Raw genomic sequence first — 20,085 nt, forward strand, 5'->3', positions numbered from 1 at the left:
GAGATAAGGATTTTGCGCTGAATGAGATTATGAATGACACTATTAGAGAGTGTGTGTGGGTGGTGGTGGGACATCTATAGTAGAAAGTTGGTATAAAATAGGCTGACATGTAGAGAGAAGACCCGCAGATGCCGTTGTAAGAAAAGTATAACAGATGGAGAAGAGTTAAGTCAAAAGAGATAGAGTAAGACATAGGAAAACCACAAGAGAAACACTTAAAAATGATTTCGAGGTTAATGAACTGAAGTCAAATATAGTTTATGATACACCATTATGATGTAATTTGATCCATGTAACTGATCCCATGAAGTGGGATAAGATTTGTTGTTGTTGTTGTTGATTTTGATATATTTGCTAATTTCCAAAAAAACATATTTTCTAATCTCAAATTAATTTATTTTTTGTTGAAGAAATTAGTTTTTTATATTATAATTTTATCACATAACTTAACGTGACTTTTTAATAGATGTTTTATATACTTTTTCTTTTGTTAAGTTTTTCAACAGACAAATCTTTTTCATCAATATGCATAGGTAAAGCTGTTTAAAAAGTATTTTTCAAGCAATTGCTTTAAAAATATTTTAAAAAAATCATATGAAATTATGTTGCCTAAAAGCTTTCAAAGCGTTCAAAAGTTTTTTTTTTTAAGGTAATGTTGAAAGATAACGGTAGGGTGAGGTTTAGCATGGGAAAGCTACTTTTTTTCCACCATGAGAAAGTTGGTTTTTGACCATTAGATCAAACCAAGAACACATCCTTATCATACTCCCTCATCACTAGATTTTGTAATTTTATTATTTTAAAAACAAAAAATATATTTCGAAATTAAAATAAACATTTAAAAATAAAAAATAAATTTAAAAATATGGAAATTTATTTTCCAAAATTTTAAAAAATATAAATAAACTTGTTTTCAAAAAATTTAATTATGATTTTCGAAGATTAAATTTTTGTAATTTTCAAAAATTAATTTCCATATTTTTTTTAGAATTTTTTATTTCGAAAAAAATGTAAAAATTTCTGAAAATATTTTTTTTGTATCAATCAGACATTTATTTTTAAATTTATTTTTTTATTTTTAAATGTTTATTTTAATTTCGAAATATATTTTTTATTTTTAAAATTATAAAATCTAGTGATGAGGGAGTATGATAAGGATGTGTTCTTAGTTTGATCTAATGGTCAAAAACTAACTTTCCCATGGTGGGAAAAAAGTAACTTTCCCATACTAAACCTCACCGTCTAGTAGATCTAGGAAGTGGATAATTTTATATTTGTTTTTTTTTTTTTTGACAAAAATGAGGTAGGTATTTGCAAAGTTGCTTTGATACGAATTTATGGTGAATTTTGGCGACTTTTTTTGTTTTGTTTGAACCTACGATCTTTAAGATGAAGGTGAAACGTCTTATCAACTAAATTACATTTTCTTATCACGATTGTTGTATATTATTTAATCTCAAATCATAACAAATTAATTTCATTCTTTGAATGTGATACATGGATTTTCATTTTATTTGATGCATTTGTAAAAAAGTTTTACAACATTGATCTATGAAAATGAAAATCAATCTCATTCTTTGAAAGCGATACATTTTTTGTTGTTGTATGAATTAGATATCATTTGCTTTGTAATGCAAATATTAATCAATCGATTAGGTATGACTGCAACTGCAATAGATGGTAAAATATTGTCTAAAATATGGCTGATAATGAACCGAGTCAACTCGAACATAGTTCGGAATTCGACTTGACAATTAACTCGTTGAACTTGGTTCATGAATGAAATGAACTGAACTTGAGCTAAAAGTACCGTCCTTGAGCTGAACGAGCCAACAAGATGAACCTAATGAGCCAAACCGAGTTGCTCGTGAGCTGTAAATGAGTCAAACTCATGCTAAAATAAATATTCGTTTCAAACTCAAGTCGAATTTTGAGCTGAACCAAATTCCATTAAGTCGAATTGAGCTCAAACAAATTCGACTCGGCTTATTTTCAAACCCTACTCTCAAGAGATTAAACACCGTTACATTTTCAAATTTTTTACCATTTCATTCAAATACTCTTGAATTTAAAATTGATACGTTACTTTGGATTCATTAATTAATTGCATTGATCTTGTCGGATAGAACTACGTTTAATTTTTTCCGCTAATAATCGTTGATCTGTCACATAGATATAGCTGCACCTCTTTACATACCCTTGATTGGGGCCATCTCCTCTATGGTGGCCGTTTGTGACAACCGCTTTACTCCAATGGTAACTCAAATGTTATGTGAACGTGTACGCACCATTTTTCCTAGAGTTTCTGATTAAAATGTGCATGTATGGTTACCAAAAAATAATGTGCATGTATGAAAAGAAGAGGCGTATTGGTTCTCCTCTTTGGCGGTTTAGACTTTTTGTCTTTGGAGATTAGAATTACAAATACAAACAAAGTCAAGGTCGTTTTGATTACATTGTCGTAATCCTAGTCAATGGCCAAAGTGGAAAGAACAATTAACATCATGCCAAGTTTGATAATTTTGGGGTACATTGATGGGAATTGATTTTGAACCATTGTTTTTTTTTTTTTTTGACACAACTTTTTAGATAAATAATACAATATTGTTTTAGACCTTGAGGTTGTTCATACATTTGTAAAAGTTGTACTCCCACCAGCATAAAATATAATAATATAACAATGTGGCTGGGTATATAAGTTTTTTTTTTTTGTTGATATTTTTTTTGAAGGGTTGTTGTTGAGAATTTTCTAGTTTACATTTGATTCTAGCTCCGTTTCCGGTAGGAGACCTGAATAGATCACCTACCGTAGGAGACATGACTATTTTTTTTTTGGCAAAATAAATATGAACCATTGGATAAAAGTAAATTAACTTTGGATCAAAATGCTTACTATATACCTCCCACACCGAATTACTTTCTTTTATTCTAAATTACTCTTCTCTTTACTTCTAAATTACTCTTCTCTTTTATTTAAAAAAAAAAAAAACGGTCATGTCTCCATCATTATCATCGTCGTCCATAACATCATCATGGTTAGACTTAGAGACATAATCTCGGTGCCGTTTATGGTAGGAGACTTGAATAGATCTCCCACGGGAGGAGACTTTAAAAAAGATTGATTTTTTTTTTTTAATAACAAAAATGACATGTGTTGCGGTTAGATTGACGAAGAACACTGATCTTACCATAATCCTTCTACACTATATTTTTTTTTCATCTGGTAGATCTAAGAGAGAGACGTGTACTGTAGCAACTCCATTGTTGTTGCTGCACTTTCTGTTGATTGTTATACCTCCAACACAAATCGTCGTTTTTTTTTCAACACCAACACTTTTTTTTTTGTTCTTTTTATTCTATTTTCATTCGTAATTTTCCATTGACTAGTTTGTGTTCACATCTGAACTTAAACACCATCCCTCTCCAGATCTGAGTTCTGTGAGTTTTTCCATTCCGATTTTGATTGTTTTGTTGTGTAACATTTGGTCTGGCGACGGATTTAATCACTTTCATCTGAGTTTAGTGATGAATATGTGAACTTTGGGTTGAATGAATTGAATAATTGAGAAATCAATATTTTCTGCAATTTTGTTTTCAGGTGAATTAGATTAAATGAAATTTGAGTTTAATGAATGTTGTTTTCTGCAACTTTGGGTTGAATGGATTGGATTAAGATTTCCAAAAATTCGTCGTTGTTGTTGTGATTTTCCGGCGCATTGTCGTTGTGATTTTCCGGCGGCGGTGCATCGCGTTGTTGTTGTTGTTGGGCGAGTAAGAGATATGGAGAGGGAAAGAGAAAGATGATGGAACATAGTGTGAAAATAATCTAATGTTTAAAGAGTATGATAATACTATGGTCTTCAAAAGTTTTCAAGCACATCAAATGGTTGACATCAATTTTATAAAAAAAAAAAAGTCAAGTCACCTACGGTAGAAGACCCATCGAGGTCATGTACCGTAGCCTTAGCCTTGATTCTAATCACTAGAATCTTTAACCTACTAGAAGACACTTCAAATCAAAATATTCCTACAACTTAAATTTGATTGTTCCTTAAAAAAAAAAAAACTGTGATTATGAATGCTATATTTTGAGCAAATTTTTTTTTTGTCAAATAGTTTAGTGGCTATAGCTTACACATATAAATGTGAAGAAGTGAGATATGTTCGAACCTCGACACTTGCATATTATATGCAATATCCTACCAACGATCTAAACTCACGGAGATGAGCTAATAAATTATAACTCTATATAAAAAAAAATCTCGGTTGGTAACATTTTTTTCCCCTTCTCACGAGCATTTTTTGTTCCTCTCTCTGTTTTGCCTGAAAAATTAAAATATTAATTCAACAACTTTTTTTAATGATATTTCACATTTATACACTAATCCAACTACTAATTTTATATAATATACAAATTCGATCAATTAACGTCTTTTATGGATATGTTTATAAGCTATTCACTATAAACTAATCCATTATAAACTATTTTTTGACTAACATATCATCTGATCACCTGAATTCGTTGCATGAGTAGTCATCAAATATAAATAGACGACTCCATAAATTAAACACAACTTCTTTTTCAAGCAGCCAACTCTCTAAGCATTACATTTGATTTTTTTAAATTCGTAAAAAAACATACATTTCATAATATTTTAAATTATTGTGTTTTGTGGTGGATGTTTTTCTAATTCATATATAAAAAGGATGAACACTCATCAAAAAGTTTAAAAGAAATTTTTTATCTTAAAAATGGTACATTCAATTCTTTCTAACTATAGATATTAACCTTTACTACATAAAATATATAATTTATTTCATTTGTTAGCATGACTCTGAAATAAAAGATAATTATCTTTATAAGGCTATTTTTTTGAATAATTAGTAGTTAAAAACTACTAAAACTAGAAACAAAAATAATAAAATATATGATATAATGGTAGTATTTTTCTGAAAATGAAATGAAATAAAATAAAAAATATGATATGATCCTTCAAAAAAAAATAAAAATATGATATGATAATTAAATGTGTTTGGATATTAGAAAGGCACACATACCATACTACATTTGCATGGTGCATATGATATTCTCACACACACAACAACACTCACACACGTACATATATACACAACCAACAACAACACCACCAATAATCTCACCATTACCGCATCCTCTCTTTTCTTTTCTCTTCATCAATCAAAAAAATTTAAAATATTTTTTTTTAATAAAACTCGATATAACAAAAACCGAACACAAGGTTAACCCATATCTAATATCTTCTTCTTCATCTTCCATTTCACGAACCCTAATTTCATTCATCAATCACCATGCTTTCTTCTCCATAGTGAAACAACTCTTCACTTTTTTTTTTCAACATTACGCATTTCTTCGTTTTTTGTTACTGATTCTTCCACGATCGTTACTTTCATCGCTTTCTCTTTTGTTTCCTGATTCAATCGCAACCCGATCCTTCCATTTTTGGAGCTCCACGTCTCGATCTGTGAGTTTTTTTCGTTTTTATTTGTTTTTTGTTTTTTATATATATGTGGCATATTTGCGTTTGGATTATCGATTTTTCCTTTATTTTTGTTGATTTTTTTTTCCGATCGGTTTGGTTTTTTCTCAGCGATGACGGTTATTCAGTTTTTTGTTTGTTTCTGATAAATTTTGGATGATCGGAATTAAGTTTTAAATTATTCGTTGAGTGTTAATTTGAAAAGTCGTTTTTGATTATGAACTTTTGACGTCGTTGTTGATTCAGTTGAAACAATTGGTGAGATTTGCAAGTTTGAATTCATGTACTTTGTTTTGAAATGAAATGAAATGATTAGAATAGGAACTTTTTTGTTAGTTTCTGATTTTGTTTTTCTGTTAAATTGTTTTAACTATTTACCATGATGATATAGAAAGTGTCTGTTGAATTTAGAATGCAGAAAATGGTAGATTTCTTTGTATTCTTTTAGGTACATTGTTTTTGTTGTGGAGAGTGTAGTTTGCTGAAATTTGGTGTCTAATGCCTTTTCAGTATGTTTTTATCTGATGTCGAAATGAGGATTGCCACATGGATATTTTTTAAACTTTTGCGCGCGAAGTGTGGTTTGTTGTTTTTGCAGAAAAGGGTGTCTCGATGAATGCTCTTATTTCATATGTGTAATTGCTTTGATTATTTTTATTGCAGAGGATTTTTTTGCTGTTTTCGGGGACTATAACGTGGGCTATGATTTGAATGGGGAGAGGATGCCAGAGTTGAGAAGTGGAGCAAGAAGGTCAAAGCGGCTTGGAGATCTTCAGCCTGGTCCACAACCTGTTGATCAAGGAGAGAATTGGGCAGAGCCTGCGCAGAACCGAACTAGGAGGAGAGTTGGAGGTGGAAGAGGAAGAGGTGGTAATGCCACAGGTTTAGGTAAAGGGTCTTCACCAGCTGTACCCACGAGACGAACTGCAGCTGGTAGAGGCCGCGGAGCAAGATTGATTGATTTGGATCCTCAACCTTGTGACCTCCTTCCAGAACCTGTTGCATTAAGGGCGCAGGAACCTGTTTACAATAACGTAGAGGTAGTGGCCAATAATAACATTGCGATGGAGGGTGGAAGTGGTGATAAAGGGGTGGCAGCTGAAGAAGACGCAAGCACAACCCCTGTCCCTGAGAGGGTATCTTCTTTACTTTGCGTTGCTTCTCTTGCATTGCCTTAGTGCATTTTCAAAGATATTGCTGCAAATTTGTTTTAATGACGTGATTATTCGTTGTATCATTTATTAATTTTTTTTACATGCTTTGCTGTTTTTCATTAATATGTTGAATATATATTAATTGAGCTGTTCTGGAACTGAGATGGTAATCGAGATTTTGGTTTTGCATTTTATTTAAAGAATGTTTGTTATGTTCTGGTTCACCAGTTCATCCATGAAAGAGTTATTAACATCCTGTCAGTATAGATTTGTTGGTATCTTAATTTATATCAACACACGTATTTATGCAGGTGCAAGTTGGCAACTCTCCTGTATATAAGACAGAAAGGAAGTTGGGTAAGGGCGGTTTTGGCCAAGTTTATGTTGGCAGAAGGGTTAGTGGTGGCTCTGATCGAGTAGGTCCTGATGCTATTGAGGTATTACTCCGACATTCGATCTTTCTCTATCTCCCTCTCTCTCTGTCTGTCTTTCGGATCCAATGAAATATTAATAACACTGTTGTATGATACATTACCTTTTTCTTATTTAACTCTGTTTGAAGGTTGCACTCAAGTTTGAGCATAGAAACAGTAAAGGTTGTAATTATGGGCCTCCTTATGAGTGGCAAGTTTACAGGTATAAACAATCTTTCATGCATGAAAAGGCTTACCAAGAATACATTTTTTAAGCATTCTCAAGTGCTTTAATTTTATTTTATCCAATTCTAACTTTTGTATTTTTGGCATTGATAAGTAATCTGAATGGCTGTTATGGCATTCCCGGGGTTCATTACAAGGGTCGACAAGGAGATTTCTACATTTTGGTGAGATATGGTTTCAACTTCCCTTTATCAACATATATTGGCTGGTTCTTTTTTCTAAAGGAAAACAAATTATTTCAGGTGATGGACATACTTGGGCCCAGCCTTTGGGATGTGTGGAATTCTCTTGGTCAATCGTAAGATTTGGACTATTTGTTTCATTATTTAGGTTCACATAGTATTACTGTAAATTCTTTAAGTTCATTCCACTTTGGCTCCACTGAACTTTTATCATCTTGACAGGATGTCACCAAGTATGGCTGCTTGCATTGCAGTGGAGGCAATATCAATTCTTGAGAAGCTCCATTTGAAAGGGTAAATCCTTTTGATATTTTTTTCAGAGTCAATAGTAATATTCCCATTTATTATGAATAGGTTATGGCCGATTGCTTTTTATAAATGAAACTCGTGTCATTGAATCAGGTTTGTGCACGGAGATGTAAAACCAGAAAACTTTTTGCTTGGTCAACCCGGAACGGCTGATGATAAGAAGTTATATCTTATTGATCTTGGTTTAGGTATGCCGTCTTTTCAAGCCAGTTAGTTTTGTGTTCCCACTGCGTTAATTTTCTCTCTATTCGACCTTAGGTTTTATTTATTTGGAGTTATACCATATTTTGCTTGTTCATTAATGTTCCATACCATGTGTTGTCTTCAGCTTCTAAATGGAAGGATGCATCATCTGGTCAACACGTTGAATATGATCAGAGACCTGATATATTCAGGTTTGTAAATGTTGCGAGTGTAACATGGCTATCTTTTGTGTTTTTGTATTGACATACAGATAATATGCCTTTTTGTGCAGGGGAACGATAAGATATGCTAGTGTACATGCACATTTAGGTAGGACGGGCAGTCGAAGGGATGATCTTGAGTCACTGGCATACACATTGATATTTCTCATAAAAGGGAGATTGCCATGGCAGGGTTATCAGGTGTGTTTTCTATTATCTCATCGTGTATAGATTATTGCTTGCTTCTTAGAGATTTTATCTTATATGGTATGATTTCTCTCTTCCCCCCAATCTACAGGGTGACAATAAAAGTTTTCTTGTTTGTAAGAAAAAAATGTCCACTTCTGCGGAGTTGATGTGCTGCTTTTGTCCCGCCCCATTTAAGCTGTTCCTAGAAGCAGTTACTAACATGAGATTTGACGAGGAGCCAAATTATTCCAAGCTTATATCACTTTTTGACAGCTTGATCGAACCATGCACTCCATTGAGACCTATTAGAATTGATGGAGCTTTAAAGGTTATTTTAGCTGTCTTTTGTATTTATTTGAAGGTTTTAAGTGCTGTTTCTTTTCAAAAAACGAGGTTATCTGAATGCTATACTTTTTTTATATATAGGTTGGTCAAAAACGAGGAAGGATGCTTATTAATCTGGAAGAAGATGAGCAGCCTAAGAAAAAAGTGCGATTGGGTAGTCCTGCTACTCAGTGGATATCAGTGTATAATGCACGCCGTCCAATGAAGCAGAGGTAATTGATATCTTCTATATGGCATCTTCTTAATGATACTGTTAATAGAGTGTGTTGCAAATTGCAATGTGATATTTTATTTCTCAATGTCTGTTTCTCTTCGTTTTGCTTTGCTGTTTCTTCTCCATTCATTCAACCTCCAAAGGCTGGGGGATATCACTGTTATACCAAGCCAATGCCCTGAGTTCTCCATTTGCTTTGTTACATGATGCATCATATTCCCCGCAAAGGGTTGTTTATTAGAAGCCGTCTCTTTATTTTGCTTGATTTATTAACACTTTCTTTGGTTGCAGATATCACTATAACGTAGCAGACAATAGGCTCCGGCAGCATGTAGACAAGGGCATTGAGGATGGGTTGTATATAAGCTGTGTGGCCTCTTCAGCAAATTTGTGGGCCCTGATAATGGATGCAGGAACAGGTTTTTCTTCCCAAGTTTATGAGCTGTCACCGGCCTTCCTGCACAAGGTTTGGCTTTCTTTCCTCGATCTTTATATTTCGTCTTCTAGTAAGCAAATCTTCAGGAATGCAATAATTGATGCATGGCTGCTGCTATTTTGACGACCTCAGGATTGGATTATGGAGCAATGGGAGAAAAATTACTATATCAGTTCAATAGCTGGTGCAGTTAATGGCAGTTCCTTGGTTGTCATGTCCAAAGGTTTGATCATTACACCCTTGTGCAACATTTATAGTTTATGACCTACTCCACTTCTTTTCTCTTCGTATTGTCCATGGGATTTTCATGTACTATTTATTATTTAGGAATTGTTGTAGCTTGCTTATCATTGTCACCATTACCTTCACCTTAGCCACACATGCTGAGTTGTAGATATTTTTTATTTATTTTTTCCGGGTTTGTCTATATTGTTTTTTTGTTTTTTATTGTTTTGTTATTTTATGGTTGCTATGCCATTTAAGTTGTCTGTAGAAGCACTTCAAAATTGTAGACGTACACCGCAAGTGTTTGTAATATTTTTTCCAATTTAAATGTTACATTTTGTATCAACATGGATCTGACAAGCTTCATATGGGCAATCCTGGACTCATTTGGCTCCCTTCAAGAAGCCTGGTCTAAGTTTTTTCCTATCCCGAAACCTGCGTTTGTAGCCTATTTGCCTCCTTAGCCCACTTCGGCAGTGTATACATTTTTATGGAATTACTAAATGATTTAAAAGACATTGATTCTCTCCATGTTTAATCTGCTTTCCTTAATCATGCTCCTTAGATTGGTAAATTTCATGTTGGAGACATGTGGCAGTCTTTTTGACATATTAAACCTATGAGACAACACTTCCTTGATTACAACGTAATTAGATATATAAGCTGGGACAAAAAAACTCTCTTGTTTTATCAGGGGGTTCTTTTCTTTTCCTCCTGGGATGAGAAAAACAGAACATTCTTCGTAATATATGACTTGATGTATGTCATCTAATGGTAAAATCCTTGTTGTGCAGGAACTCCTTATACACAGCAGTCCTACAAAGTGAGCGAATCATTTCCTTTCAAATGGATAAACAAGAAGTGGAAAGAAGGGTTCCATGTTACCTCCATGACTACTGCTGGCAGTCGTTGGGGCGTTGTTATGTCCAGGAATGCTGGGTATTCTGATCAGGTATGTAACATTTTAACATTGTTATTCTGGTCATGTTTGATTTTTTATTTTTTTTAACACTAACATACTTATATTTCATTTGGTGATTCAAGGTTGTGGAGCTGGACTTTTTGTATCCAAGTGAGGGAATCCATCGAAGATGGGAAAATAATTACCGGATTACTTCTATGGCTGCTACTAATGATCAGGCAGCCTTCATACTTAGCATACCAAAACGCAAATTACTTGACGAGACTCAAGAGACTTTGCGGACATCTGCTTTCCCTAGCACTCATGTAAAGGTATATTTGCATTTATTGTCCCCTATTATATGTTAAGATTTACGTATTTTAAGCGTGCCGGATGGTGTCTGGAAACCCAGTTTTTACAGCCAAGGGGATAAGAGTCCTCAGTCACAGTCTACTGTGGTGTTCCACTTCTATTCTTCCCCTTTTCTGTTTTTCCATCTTAACATCTAACTTTATTGTTTTATCTCCCTTCCATCATTATTTGTCGACTTCAGTGGAGAATTGTAGTTGAGGATCTGATTGCTCATTGTTGACAATGAATAACCATCAGTTTCATCTCTTTCTGCAATTTGAAATCCTCATTGTTTTCAAGCCTAAAAGTCTGATTTTTTTGTTGTTTGCTACTTCCAGTTGTTGGGTTTTTCCTCATAGTATTAATATCCTATTTGATGGTTTTGCAGGAGAAATGGTCCAAGAATCTCTATATTGCCTCGATATGTTATGGGCGAACTGTTTGCTAGCTTCTGCAGTGAACATTTGCTATATCCTTCTGGAAAGATGGGAGGACTTGATGATTAAAGTTGGAATGGGTAGGGTTATTTTTACCCCCAAACCCAGTCACTACCGAAAAAGTCTTTCCATATTAAAAATTGCGTCATAATTGTATAAAAAAGAAAGATAAAGGAGAAACAGAAGTGAGCTATGCTGTGTGAGGGCTCGTGTTCAATGGGAGCAATTATTTGTTGAATAGTGTAACATGTTAAAGGGGCTGGCTATTTTGGCCATGTTTCTTGACCGTGGTTTAAAAAATTTACGATTTTGTATGTATTGATATAAATTTTTAACAACATGAACATTAAATAATGAATTCTAAGCTATAATAATTTCTAGATTTGAAGACTAATTCTCCACAGTCCTTGACTAGTCAGTGCACGACATCAAAGCAACTGGGGTCACTTCTAATAATTAAGCATTTTCTTTGAATATTCAGTGCATGCTCGTGAAAAATTCTTGACGGTGTCAGGTTACTAGCAATTGTGCATGAAAGAGTTGTATAGTAACTTGTATTAAATATGCTAACGTAGTTTCATCTTCAAGCAAGGATTCCAGGCTCAGTTTAATTACAGTAGAGCATCACCAACGGTGTTTTTTGAGCATAGTATTTCTCGTGCGTCCTATTTTTTTATTTTTTTTAAAAAATTATCCTTGGTGCATTCCGGATTATATAATCTAGAATGATGTTTTCTTTTGTTAAAGGGTGAAAAAAATGAGGAACGGATTTTTAGATTTTGTAATTCGGAAACTTAAAAAAAATAGGGCGCATTATATGATGTCTTCGGATTACATAATCCGGAAATCCCCTAAACACTCATTTTTTAAGGTAAAACAGTTCGGATTATATAATTCGAACTGTATCAGCACAAATTCTAAACATGTTTGTAACATGAATAGTTAGGGACAATATTAATCTTCCTAACTCTCATCCTTCTATTTTGGGTCATTGTTATCTGTTCTTAGTCAAAAATTGGGTTTTCTGACTACTTGATCGGATTATTCCGAAACTTCCCAGAAAATCAGAAAAAATTCAAGGACCATGACTCCCTTAGAAGGGACTTCTTACGGGACTCCACCCTTCAAAATTTCATCCTTTAGACTCATTTTTTTTTTATTTTTTATATTCTCAAAAAAATTCGAAATAATTTGCATTAGTTTTATTTGATTTTTAGAATTTTTTTGTGCTATTTTATATTTATGATTTTATTTGACAGGTTTTTAACATACTTAGTTTTTTTTGTTGTTTTTAAAAGAAAAACACAAAATTGCTAAAATGTGAGAGTCTGAATGTACAAGAGCATTTTTTAAAATTTTACAGGGTGCGGAAGAAGACTATGGGGTGGAAAAAGTAATAGTCGTGTATTTTAGTTTGTCATAAACACATAGAGTGCTGAAATAAAGTCATTTTCAATTGTTTGTGTCTTTAAATGCTCAACCTGCCCAAATGTAATAAAATCTCATGTCTTGAACAACTTGCGAGACACTCTTTCACGGAGAATTCCTAAAGTTGGTTATTACAAAATTAAGATCTAAGCTAAATTCAAAGTAACATGTTAAACTAATTTACTTAAAAAACCCCAGGAAAAGATTTCCCGCGTGATTAGTTTGTTGGCTTCTTAAATAACTTACTTTCCATCGAACCACCACACAACACACGTCTTTATTGTATTTAGAGACCAAAAGTCCTGTTTAGGTTGATGAACTAGACCATGACCACCGTTGTTGTTATTATTTATAATAAAAAAAACGAAATATACTCAAATAAAATACCCAGTTCATTCTTTTTGTTTCAATATTATTAGTGTGAAGTTTTCACCGTCATTTTTTTGTGATTAATTTTCGTTAAAAAACCTATGAAATATATAAGATGGATTCTACCTTATCAACCAATTTTATTATTACTTTTTTTTATTTTATATATATATATATATATAGAAGAGTCAGAAGTCCAATCGCTTTTGCTTAAGGAACTATTTATTATTTGAATCAATGAACGTTGATATATACCAAATTCATTTTAGTTGTTATTTGTTACTTAAATTCAGAAAGAGATAAACTTTGAACAAGGTCGTGGGTTCCACATGCCCACTTTGATTCCAAGCTAAAATCAAATAGAGGTCCAAGCACGTGGCGTTTCAATGTCACAATTTCGGAGTTATGATCTCTCCATTTAGGATCTTCTCTTTTATCTGCAGAAATAAATAATAAAACTTGAAAATATTTGGACTTATATAATGATAGAATCAACTATATATATTTTGAGTCTACCTTTTTTTTAATGACAATCTCCATTTAATTCTATAATTGGAGAGGATCCTTGTTCCACAATTTCACGGTGATTACTATGTTCCTCATTCTGTCGACTAAATGCCATAGGGGTTCCTCAAGTTGTCAAGTTGCTGAACCATTGAATTGTAAACCCAGTTAATTTTGTACAATTGGGATCTATCATCGAAATACTCCATCCATCATAAATTATAAGCAAAAAAATATCATTTTCTTTATCCAAAAATATAAACAAAAAAGACCAACTTTTATATTTATTTCAAAAAAATTATCTTTTTCAAAGTAAAATTAAATGCAAATTGCATTCAATTTGTTCTCCTTTCTATTTTCTCCATAATCATTAACCAATAAGAATTGTTTTTACATCTTTCCATAAAATTTATTTCAAGAAGAACACAAAAAATTATACTTCAAACTATTATGTTTTTGTTTTTTTAATAAGTGTGAATTTATATTTTTTACTTATAAATTGGGACGGAGGAAGTACATTCGAGAAATTTTTTAGCAATGCTAGGGGACAATTGTGTTGGGAGTTCTGTAGCAGCTACCTATGCATGTGAATTTGGCGCTCTTATGCCAATTTGGTCCTGCCTAAACCCCGGGCCAAGACTATTTTTTTATATATTTTTTCTATACCTATTTTTGTGACATCTCTCTTGCATTCTTATTGTGTTTTAATTTTTTTTACATCACATAATTTTTTTATAATATATTGTGTAATTTTTGTTTCAATATCTACATTGTAGTATTGTATATTTTTTTTTATCGTTGCATATATTGGCTCAAAATATTGGTTCAAATAACACACGTTTGAAGATAGGTCTAATTTTTTTATTTTCCTGTTATTTTTATTTTAATTTATATGATATTATATTTAATCATTTAATGAATAAGTGTGACACACATTTCAATACACCTTTTTTTTCACTAAAATTTAGGTGAGTCCCAATTTTCTTACAGATGCAGAAGTGATTGTTTTCTTCTTTTGAAGTAAGGAAAAACCTTAATACTCTGGGCTTATAAAAAATAAAATAAATCTTCCACCGTGGAAAAATTAGTTTATGCTATCTTTTTCATATGCATGAACCATGCATTTTTATTCTTTTGAAGAAGCATGTTTTTGTTCTGTTTGATTGTTTTATATCATTTTCTTTCATTGCGCAACTGTATTTATTTTTTCATGTGTACTGTATTGTTTTTCTTAAGGCTTTGTTTGTGAGTTGGGTTTTGGAGGGAAAGGGAAAGAAAGGCTTATGGAGTGGTAAACCATTGTTTGTGAATTTTAAAAAAACAAGAGAAAGATTTTGGGGGATTTTGAAGGGTTTCATTTGTCTAATTTTAAAGTTCCCCAAATTGGGGGTTTTGGGGTTAAATATACAAATTGACAATTTTGCCCTCTTAATAATTCAAAATTCTAATTTTAGACATTACTAAAATTATTACAATCTTTTTTAAAAACAACTTATTCAAAACAACTTATTTATACAAAACAGTTTATTACGACCTCATTTTCAAAAACCGCTTATTCAAAACAACTTATTGTAATAAGCGGTTTTTGAAAATGAGGTCGTAATAAGCTGTTTTCTATAAATAAGTTGTTTTGAATAAGTTGTTTTTAAAAAAGATTGTAATAATTTTAGTATTGTCTAAAATTAGAATTTTGAATTATTAAGAAGACAAAATCGCTTATTACAATTTTTCCCTTATTTTTTTAAAACTCACAAACAAGGGTTTACCACTTAAGCCTTTCATTCCCCTCCAAAACTCAACTCGCAAACAAAGCCTAAAAGAAAAGTTTATGGGGATCAAATGAATGGTTTGTTTGTGAACAAACTGAAAAGAGGAGAGGAAGATGAATTCAAAATTTTATCGACAGGAGCCGTGTTACACAACAGAACACATGAACCCGATGACTTGGATTCCATGCATTGAGTCACCAAATCGATTAAAATAAGTTATCGAAAATTACAATATTCTAAAAATCCACTACAAACACATTTTTCAACACTAAGCTAACTATAGCCGCCACCGTAGTTGAAAAACCTACTTCACTCACTTATCTCTCCGACAACCACAATGGATTTCACTCCTCCGCCAATCGAAGACGGTTACGCGGCGGAGAAGCTTTTCAACACCGGTTTCTCTTACACCTACGATGACCTCATCTTCCTCCCTCACTACATCGACTTCGCTGCTGATGAAGTCGACCTCTCCTCCCGTCTCAGCCGCAATATCCCCCTTTCAACTCCCTTCGTCGCTTCTCCTATGGACACCGTCTCCGAATCCTCCATGGCTTCTGCCATGGCTGCACTTGGTGGAATCGCTGTTATTCATCCTAACAACACTCCTTCACGTCAGGCCGCTATCGTCCGGACTGCTAAGTCCCGCCGTGTGCCTATCCTCTCTGAACCGGTTTTCGTTTCTCCTTCCGCTGTAATTGATTCTGAAGATTATTTTTATGCTTCACCTTTTATTTTAGTAACAGATTCTGGTAATTCTACTGGGAAATTTCTCGGTTTTGTTTCAAAGACTAACTGGTCGAATCGAAATGACAAGGGCGTCAGAGTTTCCCATTATATGGAGGCTCCACCAGGTTCTCTACCGTGGAACTCTGACCTTGCGGAAATTGAAGAGGAAATGAATAAGAGAAATGGAAATATTGTTGCTTTGGTGAAGGATGAAGAGGTGGTGGATTTGGTGACAAAAGAGGAGGTTGAGAGGGTCAGAGGCTATCCGAAGTTGGTGACCGGAGGATCGGTTGGGGCTGATGGAGAGTGGATGGTGGGGGCGGCGATTGGGACGAGGGAACAAGATAAGGAGAGGTTAGAGCATTTGGTGAAAGCTGGTGTGAATGCTGTGGTTTTGGATAGTTCTCAAGGGAATTCTATTTATCAATTGGAGATGATTAAGTATGTGAAGAAGGTTTATCCTGAATTGGATGTTATTGGCGGGAATGTTGTGACTATGTATCAAGCTGAGAATTTGATTCAAGCTGGTGTTGATGGGTTGAGAGTTGGTATGGGATCTGGTTCTATATGCACTACCCAGGAAGTTTGTGCGGTTGGGCGTGGTCAGGTATATAGTCTTGTCTTTGTTGTCTTATAAGATCAAAGTTTGAACAGTTTCTTGCATCTGGCTTTGGATTGTTGTTTTAGGTGTGTGTTTTCAATTGATAAAGCCTTGATTGTGACCATGTTTGGATAAAACTTAGATGAGAACTTATCATATAAGTGCTTATGTATAACATAACCCAGTTATGCATGCAAATGTTTGGACCAAATTGATATGCATAACAGGGCCAAATTGACATGCAACCTAGATGTCATATGTTATTTTCATAAGTTGTCCCAAACAATCTCACAAATGTTGATGCCAGCAGATAAGGTAAAATATGCCAGTCCAAACAAGCCGTATGTGTTATTTCGAGATTTCACTTAAGTATAGAATAGAATTGAGAGAATGTTTTGCATTGCAATTGTGGTTGTGGCAGCTACATCATGGTAGTTGCAAACTATTGCAGTCACGATGCAGTTGCTAAGATCTCCAAAACTGTAATATTGTGGCTAAAATGTGGTTATGACTGCATATAGAGTTAAATTCTTACCAATGATCCTTTGTTGCTACAATAAGCCATGTGGCTTGTGTGGCATACCCTGACCTTGGAGTGGAGCAATCTCTTCTTTCTATAATGATTTTCTCACTTCTATAACAGAAATTTTTGAAGTTATTACTTTTAACATTTCATGTTCTCGCTAACGAATTCCAGATATTGCTCAAGGCCCTGATTCTTAATACCGAGTCTGTGTTTGACAGGGAACTGCTGTTTACAAGGTCTCATCCATTGCTTATAAAAGTGGAGTTCCTGTGATTGCTGATGGTGGCATCTCAAACTCTGGTCATATTGTAAAGGCTTTATCGTTGGGAGCATCGACTGTTATGATGGGAAGCTTCTTAGCTGGTAGTCTTGAGGCTCCTGGGGCTTATGTATATCAGGTACCAAAACCTTATGAAATCTTGTGAATTGTGGTAGCCTTTTGAAGCTTGTGCTGTGTGTGGATGAAAGTGTTGTACTGAAAACCTTTTTAAAAATAGATGATTAAATTCTTACGGAGGTTTATTTGGTGTGAATATGGAAACAACTATACTATGATAAATTTTTTACACTGCTTACTCTTCCTTTGGTGTTTTCCTTGTTTCCTGTCATTTATTCATAAATACACTTGTAACATGCATAGCTGTTTTTTTTTTTCTTCACCAGAATGGCCAACGTGTCAAAAAGTATAGAGGAATGGGTTCCCTTGAAGCTATGACTCAAGGCAGTGATCAAAGGTACCTTGGTGATACAGCAAAGCTTAAAATTGCCCAAGGGGTCGTTGGAGCCGTTAAAGATAAGGGTTCTGTGTTGAAGTTCATTCCATATACCATGCAAGCAGTAAGGCAAGGTTTTCAAGATATTGGTGCCAACTCTCTGCAGTCTGCACATGACCTTCTTAGATCGAGGGTGTTAAGGCTAGAGGTATGGTTGACTGAGTCTTGTTATTTATTTCTTGCTTTGGTTATTAGCATAATCTATAATTGTAGCTGTTTCGTTTGCACAATTAAAATGGTTGATCTTTTTTGCATCCATAAGTATTGCCCGTGGAAAAGTTAGGAAACTAATAATAGGATAATGTAACTCTAAAATTATAAAAGCTCTGTGTTGTGTGCCATTTCATTCTTTAAACAAGAAAACATGAAAAAGGTAAAATATAAGAGAAATTGCACTCGCCTCCCATGAGAATAATGTCACATATCTTCTATTTTGTAAAAGACACTGACCTGTCATCAATTACAGTCACCTACTATCTATTTTGTAAAAAAGACAAAAATTTAGTGGTGTGTGTGCTTTAGGGGAGGTTAATGCAATTTCTCCAATAAATAAAAGTGGTGAGTGTGTTTGTTTAAAAATAAAAGTGACGTCTGTGTCATTTACGCATAACTGAGGGTAGTGCCTTTTTTCCTAAAATATATTACAGTGATATGTGAATTGCTTTTTAACAAGATTTTTTCCACTGGAAAGGATTAAATCGATAGAAGTAAAGACTAAAAAAAAATCTAATTAGTTGGGTTCTGTAAAAATCTTGAATCGAAAAACAAAAGAGGAGAAAGCAATGTGATGTAATTGTTGATGGTCCAAGGGGATTCTCGTCTTCGTCTGATCATGCAATTTGCTAGAAGCCATAAGTGTTTTGTGCGAATACAACTTTGCTTGAGATTTCATATAAACTACCCAGATTGGTATGCAAAAGATCATCAACATCAAATTGGTCCTCAAATGATTATCTTTGTTTTTTGAACAATAGCAGTTTGGTCCCCCCACTATCAATAATTTTTTGTAGTAAAAAATGTCATTTAAGAACCAATTTGATCTTGTAATCTTTTGAAGACACAGTGGATTCTCTAAACATCTTTCCTCCACCAATATGTAATGTTACTCAATTACGCTATCTGCTTTGTCCAGGTTCGTACTGGAGCAGCACAGGTTGAAGGAGGAATTCATGGACTGGTTTCTTATGAAAAGAAATACTTTTGAAGTATGAAGCCAGTAAATAATGAGCCGTGTAGAAGTTGATGCAATTATTACAAAAGAGCACTTCTGTTGGAGCTCTTCTAAGTTTTGGGGAACATGGTGGAAATAGATTCCTCAAAGTTCTGAATTAAGACCTGCTGTAATTCCGTTAGAATATAAACTTGGGTGTTTTTTGTTCTCTCTAAATTCTATCCATTAGATTTTGTTTCCTTTAGATTTAATCCAAGACCTTACTATTGTAACGGACATGAATATATGTTCCTCTTGTATTGTATGGTTTCTTTCTTGCTCAATGCTCACTATGAATTAAAACAGTTATGTTGGGTGACAGTTTTCATAGATCTGATAAATCAAAATGCTGCCATTGCCGTTTCACAATGTGTTCGCACCACTCTGTGTCAGCCTTCAATCCTAGTGGAAATTGTCGTCTGCCTCTCCCCCAATAAAATCGTCTTTCATGCACCACAATATTTTTGAGACTCATCGGAAAAATATTCAATTTTCTCACGCATATCACTGTTTTTGTCTCCGGTCCTGGAAAATACAAATATCATACACTCCATTTTTAAAAGTGTTTGCTAATTTACGCCTACCTAGTTTTTAGAATGAGTATGTTAGCAGTGTGTAAATTAGCAAACAAACTCCACCCACCCCTCACACACATCTCTGACCTTATAAATATTTCAAACTTCAAAGAGTAAGTTAGGAACTAATTGATAGTAAGTGCCTAAGTGGGTTAACTTATGGACCAAAATGATAGTAACTTGTTAAAATATAGAGACTTGATTGATAGTTAATGGTTAAATATAAGGACTAACTTGAAAATTTAATGGAGTCAAGGATCTTTTTGTAATACTTGTAAT

The 20,085-nt window shown here is 33.7% G+C and overlaps 2 protein-coding genes across 2 annotated transcripts; both read left to right on the top strand.

The window, feature by feature from the left end:
• The first annotated feature begins 5,113 nt into the window (after positions 1-5,113).
• LOC11438607 (casein kinase 1-like protein HD16) lies at positions 5,114-11,716 on the top strand. The gene is made up of 17 exons (XM_003624578.4): positions 5,114-5,501; positions 6,180-6,652; positions 6,982-7,107; positions 7,233-7,306; positions 7,424-7,493; positions 7,572-7,627; positions 7,734-7,805; positions 7,914-8,008; positions 8,149-8,215; positions 8,296-8,425; positions 8,523-8,741; positions 8,840-8,970; positions 9,264-9,438; positions 9,541-9,631; positions 10,428-10,585; positions 10,678-10,866; positions 11,274-11,716. Exons 2-17 carry the CDS (start codon positions 6,239-6,241, stop codon positions 11,331-11,333), a joined length of 2,127 nt encoding a protein of 708 aa, XP_003624626.1. The 5' UTR covers positions 5,114-5,501; positions 6,180-6,238; the 3' UTR covers positions 11,334-11,716.
• Positions 11,717-15,541: 3,825 nt separating this feature from the next.
• On the top strand, positions 15,542-19,597 carry LOC11439043 (inosine-5'-monophosphate dehydrogenase). The gene is made up of 4 exons (XM_013594040.3): positions 15,542-16,728; positions 17,467-17,646; positions 17,912-18,169; positions 19,154-19,597. Exons 1-4 carry the CDS (start codon positions 15,730-15,732, stop codon positions 19,223-19,225), a joined length of 1,509 nt encoding a protein of 502 aa, XP_013449494.1. The 5' UTR covers positions 15,542-15,729; the 3' UTR covers positions 19,226-19,597.
• The last annotated feature ends 488 nt before the right edge of the window (positions 19,598-20,085 follow it).

The sequence above is a fragment of the Medicago truncatula genome, chromosome 7 (assembly GCF_003473485.1).
Source record: "Medicago truncatula cultivar Jemalong A17 chromosome 7, MtrunA17r5.0-ANR, whole genome shotgun sequence".
Taxonomy (NCBI): domain Eukaryota; kingdom Viridiplantae; phylum Streptophyta; class Magnoliopsida; order Fabales; family Fabaceae; genus Medicago; species Medicago truncatula.